The sequence below is a fragment of the Ruditapes philippinarum genome, unplaced genomic scaffold (genome assembly GCF_026571515.1).
Source record: "Ruditapes philippinarum isolate M1 unplaced genomic scaffold, ASM2657151v2 ctg1403_1_1_1_1, whole genome shotgun sequence".
In the NCBI taxonomy this organism is placed as follows: Eukaryota; Metazoa; Mollusca; class Bivalvia; order Venerida; family Veneridae; genus Ruditapes; species Ruditapes philippinarum.
The window spans coordinates 106,100-117,716 of record NW_026853464.1 but is presented as its reverse complement, the minus strand read 5'-3'; the positions used below and the strand labels follow the sequence as shown (position 1 = coordinate 117,716).

Below are 11,617 nucleotides of genomic sequence, written 5' to 3'. Positions count from 1 at the left end.
GTAATGCACACATATATTGTTCTTAATGGAATATATATCGTACAAGAGACTAGGTCATCTCTGAAAATTTTAAACACGCAATAGAAATTTATCAGGTGAGTCAAAATGTGTGTAGAAAAGGATATCCTAGTAATATTTTCTGTCTTACCTTACATGTTTCTATAATTTAATTTATTAAAAAAAAATATTTATATCAATTATACATATAGATACAAATACTCTTTTTTGAAACGATACGTGTTGAGTGTGATCTTTTCATTCAGACCATGAAGAATTGGTTAGTTTTTACATACATTTAAGTATTCTAAAATTTTGACAAATTATTTTATTTTAAGATTTTCTTAATTAGCCTTTTCTGTACTGATTTTCATAGCTGCGTTGGCAAGTCAAAACAACAACACGAACCTTTGTTAGCAATGTATTCATTTAGATTTACAATGTACTCATATCCCGTATATCTTTTGAAAAGCAATTATTAAAACATCTGAAATTAAACCTTCATAAGCAAATGAAAAATGATAAACATACTTGCAGTAAAATTAGTAATTACTTACGGCTAGTTACAAGCAAGTAATAGAACAAAGGTTAACACTATTGTGATGCCAAAAACAAACTTATTTTGCAAACAATTTACAACAAACTATATACAACCGAAGAATGAACTAAATGGTATATGAAGGGCAATGCAACTTTCATGTCTATGTTTTCATAGAGAAGGTGTAACTATCTCCTTTTTAACATTCTGTGTCTGTTAATTGTCTTTTGATGTTTGGTCATCACCAGAAAATAATGTGAAGGAGCAGCTCATAAATCCGCATTTAAATTCTTTCCTTTTGTGCTCCTCATCTTCCATAAACACTTTCAAAGTCCTCGGTTTCAGGAGCACCACGTCATTCTTGCTTTTAGAAACGCGAACAATTTTTGAAAGTTCACTTCTCAGTGAGTTTATTTCTGGTGTCAGGGGTGTACTGTCATTCATAAGGTCATATATCGAGCTCCGCAGATTACTTCGTTCATCGTGTTGAACTAAAACTCGGCGCAACGCTTTCTCTAGCGGACCCAATTCTCGTTCTTCCGGTTTGTCTTCATAGTACGTCTTTTAAAAGATTCAAATCTTTATATATTTTGGTGATGACAGAAATGAATAGACATAATATAGCTCTTTCATATTTTGTTTAAGTATTTTGGCCTAAAATGGGTCAACTGAATTACATAAAAATCAATTAAACATAGCTCATAAAACTCGATTTCCAGTTATTTTTTTTATAAAAACATGTAAAGCTTTCTGGTGTATTCATCTAACATATGTAAACCATATAAATATTAAAGTATTCTCTTTTGTGTTTATGTGTGTATATAAGTTTATTTAAATAGCCAATATTTCATTTTTTCTGTCGAGTTATTTTAAGCTTGGTTACGACCTGTCGTTTTAAGAATAAATAAAATAAAATGGTACAATGCAAGAGAATTATGAGCCATACAAACCTTTATAGACTCATAGGCACTCATGAAAAGAGCTATAAGAAGGTTGATAACAACTATCGTAAATATTGCAACATATGCTCCGAGATAGAGTCTTGAGAACCACCACACCCAGTTACCCCCGCTCTTGTCGGACTCTAGTATTGCTAAGGTAGCGTATATCTCGTCGCCGTTAACAACAGCAAACAGCGTCTCCGCTGCTGCGGATGGTGTTTTGAACTGCAAAAGGAGAAATATGACAACGTGTTTACCTCGTGGTATCGGTCATGAAGAATATAAGGACTTTCTTTTTTATGTCGAATACTAATAAGTTATTGACCCAATATCAACTTAACAACTAATACTGGCATATTGCTAAATATAATGGCCTAATATTTTATTTATGACAAAGTTGTGACTTAAGTTGATACAAAGCTAAAGGAAATGTAATCGGAAAATAGGCTCTATATGTGTAATGAGTAACGATATGAATTCGACAAACCTTGACATGGTACGGCGCCATAACGACATATCCACAAACCCAGAACCCGACAAATAACACACCTACACAAATAAGGTAGGCAATCACATCCCAAAATGCTTTATAAAGTGTACTAAATAACAGCTGAAATAATAAAAACCTTATAAACTCTAAAAGTACTATCAAATAATCAAACCCAAATTTGACATATTTAATAAAGTCCTGCTTTTTAAGCATGCAATGGTAAGCATAATACATTTTAGAATCAATAATTCATATAGAACATGTAGAAGTTTTAAAAGGGGTTTAACTTAAAAATGTACATTAACTTTGCCAAGGTTGGAAAGTTTGCCCTTTTCATTACCAGTAAACATACATTTTGTATTCCCCTTTTTAGAGTGAAATGTTCATGTTAAAATGACCTATGAAAATGGTTTAAATGAAACAATTTGCATCCTTTTCATTGACTGAATAACATATGCAGACGTTTGAAATTGCGGGAAAAACAAGTTTTTAGACTCACATGGAATTTATTGTGAAACTTGAAAAACATCAGCAAACTTAGCCATGCTAGCACACACCCCACTCCTAGCCACACGGTGTAGGAATCTAGCAACTCCAGCACCCATTCACTTTGCTACAAAAACAAATATCACTTTGAAACTTGCAATCCACTTCATTATTTATAAGTTTGGGGAGAGATTTGTTAATGTTAATAATAAATTTAATTTCATAAACTATGTTTATTCACATGAAACAGTTGGTATTAAAACCCATTTAGTATTACAGACGTGAAATTCTTCTATCATTTACAATAAAAAATAGCATCTTTATGTAGAATTACAGAGAAAAACATATGTTAAACATTGATTTATATACAAAACATGCAGCATAATAAAATGATGGAAAGTATCATACATTATACATACCACTGTATTAAACACTATCCAGACTGTACCGTATAAAGTCAATATATCAGAAAAAATAACGGTTATATCCCAGAATTTTAAAAACCGGAAGTACTCTGACGCTGGCAGGTCCGTCTCATCCTTATCTACAACCCCGTAGTATGCCTGATAGTGCTTCTTCATAAACTGCTTAGTTCTCTGAAAATAAAACACTTAATTTACAAACGTTTGCAAGGTTAGAAGTATATCTTAGATAATATCTACTCTAAAATTTCGAAATAAGATAAGCAACAAACACCGTCCCTCTAAGCAAAAGTAGTGTTGATCATTTTATACCTATAATTATTAAATCAAATGGGTCGCAGTGGTGGCGGATTTATGACGAACTTATGATGAATCATCTGACGTTTAAAAAGGTTTCCAGTAATGGTTATATTTTGGTGTTTTTTTTTTTTGTTGTTGTAGTTGTTGGATTGTTTTTGTTGATATTGTTTGTTTGTTTGTTTGTTGTTGTTGATGATGTTGTTTTTGTTGTCGTTTTTGTTGTTGTTTTCTTTTTGTCTGTATCATAATTGTACTAGAAATCGTGTTGAGTGCAAACTTAAAATACGGTAAACAAGATCAACAAGGAAAGGCGGCGTTCAATGAACGCAAGCCCCATACGACCAAGCAACAAGGACAAGCGGCCAGGAGCCCAGGAGGAAACTGTTATACAGATGAGCCAAGAAATTTCACTCAAAAGAGTGTAAAAATACAATTAAGATTAGCAAGTGTCAATAACACAACATATACATGTACAGTCTCTTACTTAATACTTATAATCAAACTTGACATACATTCAATAATACAGCAAGGTAATGCTATAGAACACACTAGTAAAACAAATGATATTGCTAGTAAACACTGACATACCCAGAAAGTGTAAGCCGCAAAGATCATGGTAGCAATAGTCAGTAATAATGATATAAGACATAGAGCAATCACAGATGCCCCGATCTGTTCTGAAGTGTTTTCTAACTGCCAGTCTGAAATAGGAAAATCAAGTTTTGATATTCAAGTCAAATTTCCACTACATCAAAAGACAACTGAAACTCGTATTGAAAAACGAGTTCAACGGAAATTCCGACTGACGCTTTTTGTGTCAAAGTGACCCTTTGGTTATTATTTTATAGTTTTCTAATTCTATGGATGTCTGTTAAATAAGAAATGAAAATCTATACAACAACATTTGTCCAGGTGCCCTTTAGGGAGGTAATTATGATATAATTAATGAGAAAAGAGACAAAAAGAAGAAAATATCTGGGTAATTCGAGCATCAAGCTGTCCTACAGGCTACATATAAACGGGTGTGATAATATAGGTGTTAATAAAACATAACAACAGTTAGAGCACAGTTCTCTCAATGGAACTGTAAATTTTACTTTTATGCAAATAAGTAAACAAATATGTTAATGTTCTTTTACCTCTGTTAGCTTTAAAACCACAAGTCATAATATATGGAACCAACTTAACTCCTAGCTAAAACACAACAACACTTTTTATGCAAAATAAATTAAACATTTTTAACCCTTTCCCCCATGAGCATATTGTGAAAAATGGCCGTTTTCACTGAAAAGCCTCCTGTTACAAGTTCAAACTGCTATGAAACTATGAAAAATGCTTCAATACTAATCACACTTGGCACAAATGTTGACTGGACCATTGCCTTAGTAAGGACATGCTCAGTCTTAAATTTCCTGTTACCATGGCAACGAGGGGACATCTCAAAATTGCAAAAAAATCACTATTTTGCCTCGATTTTTTTCCATCAAAATTTATTTCAAAGTGCTGCAACTTCTCAAGGGATTGAGATAGAGTCAAAGGCTTTTCAGCGTTGGTTACACGTTACATTATGATCGACCTGGGGTCATTTTTAGCCTCTCACAAGTCAAAAATTTTCTTGGCGATGAGGGGGACTCCGCCACCCTTCAAACCCCCCCTAACAGAAGGGGACCATCCCCCTTCTGGCAACCCCCTGATGTATCTTTTGGATGGGGGCGGCGCCGAAAAAGTGCTCAATTTTTTTAGCAACATTTCTCAAACGAAAACATGTGTTTGGGGCCCAAATAGGACATTTTTCACTATTTGAGACCTAAAAAAGGGGGGGTCGGAAATGCGTTGTTTCGCGTATATATGAGGTAAAGGGTTAATATTAAATTCATCACTTACCTGATAAAGACAGATTCATGTCTTTGCACTTTATTCTACTAGATCGTGTGTCAAGGTCAACCGACACTTGCCCATTATTGTCCAGATCAACAAATTGCACCTGTAAAAGTCAAATTTTAAAAATCACTTTATTGAATCCATATTATTTTAATCCCTTCCTTATTGCCGCGTGTAAGTGGAAATATGAAAGTACTGTCTTCTTTCGTATAAAACATATGCTTCGGTATAAAGATATTTTGTAAGAGAACTTGCCCCATTTACTTGTTATAAGCAATTGATGTATGCCTTGAACTTAATCTTCATCACCTTTTCAACAGTTGTACAAAAGACAATGGGAATAAAGGGGAATGTACTTAAATAATATATATAGTTCTCCGCGTTACATCGTATAGCGGAGAAATATTGTCTCAACATAGCGTGACCAAAACCGGTTTTGTCTGTTATTAGGTCTATAGATATATTGGTCACTTCTACAGATGTGTGAAGTTGGCGGCCTAGCGGCCTAGCGGCCTGGCGGCGTGAAGTTGGCGGCCTAGCGGCCTAGCGGCCTGGCGGCGTGAAGTTGGCGGCCTAGCGGCCTGGCGGCCCAGCGGCGTGAAGTTGGCGGCCCAGCGGCCTGGCGGCCTAGCGGCGTGAAGTTGGCGGCCTGGCGGCCTAGCGGCCAAAAATTTTAATGTTGTAAAAATGTTTTTTTAACAATAAAACGGCATTTAATGAAGTTTTAAAGATAATTATTGTTATTTAAATGATATATGTAAAGAAAAAATCACTTTCAGAGATTTTTTTAATTTTGCCATTTTTGTGAAGTTGGCGGCCCAGCGGCCTAGCGGCCTAGCGGCCAAAAATTTTAATGTTGTAAAAATGTTTTTTTAACAATAAAACGGCATTTAATGAAGTTTTAAAGATAATTATTGTTATTTAAATGATATATGTAAAGAAAAAATCACTTTCAGAGATTTTTTTAATTTTGCCATTTTTGTGAAGTTGGCGGCCCAGCGGCCTAGCGGCCCAAAATTTTAATGTTGTAAAAATGTTTTTTTAACAATAAAACGGCATTAAATGAAGTTTTAAAGATAATTATTGTTATTTAAACGATATATCTAAAGAAAAAATCACTTTCAGAAATTATTTTAATTTTGTCATTTTTGTGAAGTTGGCGGCCTAGCGGCCCAAAATTTTAATATTGTAAAAATGTTTTTTTTTAACAATAAAACGGCATTTAATGAAGTTTTAAAGATAATTATTGTTATTTAAACGATATATCTAAAGAAAAAATCACTTTCAGAGATTTTTTTAATTTTGTCATTTTTGTGAAGTTGGCGGCCCAGCGGCCTAGCGGCCTAGCGGCCCAAAATTTTAATGTTGTAAAAATGTTTTTTTTAACAATAAAACGGCATTTAATGAAGTTTTAAAGATAATTATTGTTATTTAAACGATATATCTAAAGAAAAAATCACTTTCAGAAATTATTTTAATTTTGTCATTTTTGTGAAGTTGGCGGCCCAGCGGCCTGGCGGCCTAGAGGCCAAAAATTTTAATGTTGTAAAAATGTTTTTTTAACAATAAAACGGCATTTAATGAAGTTTTAAAGATAATTATTGTTATTTAAACGATATATCTAAAGAAAAAATCACTTTCAGATTTTTTTTTTATTTTGTCATTTTTGTGAAGTTGGCGGCCCAGCGGCCCGGCGGCCTGGCGGCCAAAAATGATTTTTTTAACAATAAAACACATACGCGTTATTTCTTACTTGTTCGTGTTTTTGATAATATCGATCAGCCGAACAGGACATAAGAGTGACAGACTGGATCGCAGGCTAATATATGGTGTACAATTTCTGTAACAAATATGAATTGTCCTTTATGAAGTTTTAAAACATTTTTTCTGGTCCCATCCAATTTATTATCCCCGTTCAATCCATGAGTATAAGTCATCCTTTACTGACTTTACAAAATAACTTTTGCTTACACATTTATTAACAATAACTCATGATTACAGATAGGGCTATGGTCATACCCTAAATGATTGCCTCCTTGTTATTGGATGTAACTGAAAAGTTGAATGGTTGGGATTCTGATTGCTAGCACAAGTTATTCGGGTGAAAAATGTATTGAATGTTTCCATGTTGTCATTTTAACGCTATTTTTTGTTTAAATCTTAAACCGTTAACTTGTAATTTTTAAACATTGATTTGTTTTAACATTTGTATATGTTGTATGTTGCTTGTAAAAGTATGTAGTTGTTTACATTATTATCATGAATCACATGTTTGTCAATATATCGTTTTGTTATTGCTGTACTTTAACACTTCATTCCTATGGTGTTGTATATATGGATATTACCAGAATAAATGTACAGTACTTTTGCTTTGTAAGGTTTTGCTCCCATTTTCCATCTGCATCGCATAATTGTTATACCTCAACACCGCATAAATTATGGTAAAAAAAATACATTTTGTTACAATGGTGCCAATATTTGGAATAGAATCTTATTTTATAACGGTTATATTATTCTTTAAAATCTTTTGAAAGTAAAAATAAAAACATAACTTGTACACGAAATAAATATCTTTATAACCATATCATTATGTTATAATACTAAATTATGCATGTATATAATAAAATAAAGTATTGTTATTGCGAGTGGTTAGCGCGTCTAAATAGTCAACTATGTATCGCTCACCGTGTGGGCACAAACCAAGATAGGGGCAAGCCGTTATTTCTTGAGCAAGAATCTAAACACTAAATGAACAAAGGCTACCAGGTCACAAAACAACGGAACTACTATGGCGAGAGGTCGAAAGTACGATGACGATGATACGAGATTATGCAGAGTTTTCAACATCGTGGTTTCATTTGTTTTTCTTGTTGTTTTTTTTTTTCTCTTTTTTTTCTTCTTTATTTGTTCGACTTTTAACCATCATAAATTCGTTTTAACGCTGTTTCGCGTTATATGTGTGTCGTGATGGCTGTATTGGGACATCGTGGAGATCCCTTAAGAGCAATATTCCAAAGCAAATATATATAGTTGACACTAGCAGTCTCTATTTTCTTTGGAGTCTATTATTGAGAGATAATAAATTATATTATACCTCATTTGCATACGGTCTTCTATATTCAATATGACGTCATCCGGTCCAAAAACCGCATACAGACCGGGGGCGGTCCATAATTCTTACAAGTAAAATGGTTTCCGGCGGGGAACATTTTAAATGATATAAGATATTTCATTTAACTATTTTCAACATTGTTTGGGGCAACATATAGTCGATCAATATAGAAGAAGGTCATTGGAAACTGGTGACCGTTGATGACCGGTGAAGGTCGAACATAAAACAATTATTTCTTTTTAAGAAAATGATTCAATAGGCCTACCATTTTATGAATAATTCCGAACAAAAAAATAAGTAAACACACAAGTTTACGCAGACAATATCTCTATTTATTATGGCATATGCCACTACGATCGAATATTTCAATTAGTATGTATCTCAAATATTACAGACAATAAATTGTTTATATTAAAGAAACATTGATAATTTTCAAACACATTATTCAAGTTTTTCAACCTTAAACGGTAAAATATTTAAACAAAATTACAAATATCACGTAACAGTTATTTTGTTCTAATTAGATGTAATTCTGCCTAATTCCCCAGAGGTAAATCCGTCACGAACCGGCAAACGGTATTTAGCCAGGTTTTTGAAAGTTCAATTAACCAATCATGTAAGGTTTACATATCCCGTGCTCCTCCATGTACCGAAAACAGGTGACGTGCTCATCCATGCCTCAAAAGTTAAACGCGTAACAATACCCTGCGGTCTCCAGACCGCAGGTTAAACGTAGCTTTCACGACGTGCGAATTTCACGACGACACAAACAGACGATAACTATCAAAATGGATAGGCGATTTGTCTCTTTATCTGAGACATAAATGTACTACATGTTGATCAAAAGTCATGATTTTTTCTTTAATTTAGTTAAAATATTTATTTATACTGTTCCTGAAATTCTTAAAGTCCGAGTTATTTTGCCTAGTAACATTAAATTAATATTAAATTTCATTAACAAAAATGGAATCACAACTCCTAAATCATCGGTAATCGTTTAGGGTTTGAGATATTTCACACACTGAACAAGTAAAATTATTATTTGAAAGCAAATAATAGTAAAAATGACAGCACAAAACAAGGGGATGAAAGGATTTAGATTCTGTATAATAGAACAAATAAAACATGGCCTTTCGTGGAAAATGCAAGTTTAGGGACTAGTTGTTCAGACTTCGGAAGGTATGCGCTTCGGGCCAGACCAACCAGTCCGTAAGCTTGCATTTTCCCCGGAAGGCCATTTTTTATTTCTTAAATAAACCCCATATATCATTTCCGATATAAGGCCTTTTCTGTTCTAATATGTTTGAAACCGGTTGTACCGTCCTCAAAACTGGATCCCGCGATAACGCAAAAAGTACTGAAAATATTTTTATGAAACTTGATATTATGGCAGTATGGAGATTATGCACGTCTTTTTCTTTTCTTCCGATGTTGAAAGTTCTGGTTGCTATGGCAACAAATATTCTGAAAATATGGCAAATTTAATAAAAGTCAGATATCTATCTGTGATAACGTTTGTGTAGCTACGCAATTCGCTGGTCAGTGATTTCCAGCAAATATTACAAAAATTTTCAAACAACATTTTTTAATTATAATTAATTAGTAACATAATGGTCAAGTCTACTATAACGGTGTAAAACAGATATCATATTGTATTTATCATCTTTCAACTATGTAAATAAAAAAACTACTAATTTGCCAACTGTCAACTTAAACGCAGTAGGTAAGACTGTCAGTTAAATTTTTATTTGAATATCAATGCAAGGCATGTTCGATTCGCAAAAATTATTTCCTGTATGAAGAATATTTTTATTGTGTTGTGTTATTTTTTTTTATTTACTTCTCATTTCACTTTTCTTTTGTTTTCAATGTATACAAGAAAAAAAAATATTATTATCTGTATATTAAAATTATTAGATATTGTAACAAAACTACCTTGATATCCCAATTCATTTGCATATATCATAAAATTGATAAAATAAGGAAAGAAAAATGTTAGACAATTTCTTAGGCTCGAACTCGTGGTAAAATTTTAAGTCGTATCGTATACCAACAACTTTACCAAATTTGCCATAAAGTTGTTTTAAATGGTACTTGTAGCGCCGATATATGTCCAAACGTCGAAAAATGTCCAAACGACGATAAATGTCCAAAAATTGACGATAAATGTCTCAATCGCCGATAAATGTCCAAAACTCCTTTAACGATAAATGTCCAAAAATTAACGAAAAATGTCGCAACAAATTAGGTGCTCATAAATGTCCAAATCGGTTAACGATAAATGTCTCAACTTTTCATATGTTAATTGCACTTATTTCTATGATCAACAGTTTTGCATCAGCCAGTTATAAAGGTTTCCATAGGGATTAAAAGTACCGATTTAAGTAGCGTCCTCACCAGCATCCCGGCAAAGCCCAGGACCACCCCAGACGATCCAGGATGAAAAGATTGTTGCAGTCTCAATAACCCCGGTAGTACTTCGGCGATACCCAATTTCCATACTTAATTTCACAACCAGGATGAACTCCGGGCCATCCATGCATGTCCAGTTGAAACTACGGATAATGCAGGTAGTAAGTGGATGACGGATGACCTAACACGATATTCAAACGCTGTTAAGTCTTCGATCAAAGAGATCATAAAAGCTGAGATCTATGCTAGCACAGCCCGGGATGATGTCGGCAAAGTCCCGGATGATCCTGGCAGAGCCCCGGCACGGTCAGATAGAGTGCCGACAATCACCGGTAGAGCCCGGCAGAGCCCTTGATCAACCCGGACGTTGCCGACAGAGTTACGGACTACCCCGGTCGTTCCTGGATCACCCCGACCGACCACCGGGACTCTAGCAGGGATGCTTTGTGAGATTGTTATAAAAGTTTAAAAAAATGTATTTGAAAATAAGTTGATTGTTGGACACAGTCTATCTCCCTTACTATTAAAAGGGAAAAAAATAAGTTAAAACCGTGGTGCATTGTACTGGTGCTTTACACCGGGCACTTAAAAGAACCAGGGTCGCCTCTGGACGGGGCGTCTTCTGTATCATGCACTATCCCCCGAAATATAATATACTAACAATCTTCAGGGGACGTTGTTCATATGGGGCAAACCGGTACCAACGATAAAAAAGTCAAATAAACTAAAGTTATTATGCCCCCCCTTCGAAAAGTGGGGTATATTGCTTTGCCATGTCGGTTGGTCGGTCCGTAGACCATGCCATTTCTGCTCAATAACTAGACAATGCTTTGGCTGATGGTCCTCATATTTGGTGTGCGAGGTTGGTCAAAACTAATAAATGACCCTATTGATTTTGGGGTCAGTAGGTCCAAAATGGTAAAGGTCACAGTGACCTCACCATGAAAAGCTTGTTTTAAGAAGATATTTTGTGTGTAATATTGTCTCATTGACAACTAAAGAGTTTACTCAATTCATGGGACCAATGGGTCATATTTG

The 11,617-nt window shown here is 34.2% G+C and overlaps 1 protein-coding gene across 2 annotated transcripts in view; it reads right to left on the bottom strand.

The window, feature by feature from the left end:
* Positions 1–406: 406 nt before the first annotated feature.
* The window catches only part of LOC132736935 (mucolipin-3-like), a 101,800-nt gene continuing 90,589 nt past the window's right edge, over positions 407–11,617 (bottom strand). Inside the window, exons 8-14 of one of the 2 annotated variants that reach the window (XM_060724149.1) lie at positions 5,059–5,158; positions 3,763–3,875; positions 2,872–3,048; positions 2,466–2,579; positions 1,964–2,086; positions 1,486–1,701; positions 407–1,096 (exon numbers count right to left, since the gene is read on the bottom strand). In XM_060724149.1, the coding sequence (XP_060580132.1) occupies positions 752–1,096; positions 1,486–1,701; positions 1,964–2,086; positions 2,466–2,579; positions 2,872–3,048; positions 3,763–3,875; positions 5,059–5,158 (1,188 nt within the window). In that variant the 3' untranslated portion in view covers positions 407–751. The remainder of the gene's footprint in view (positions 1,097–1,485; positions 1,702–1,963; positions 2,087–2,465; positions 2,580–2,871; positions 3,049–3,762; positions 3,876–5,058; positions 5,159–11,617) is intronic. The other variant, XM_060724150.1, reaches the window with a different exon arrangement.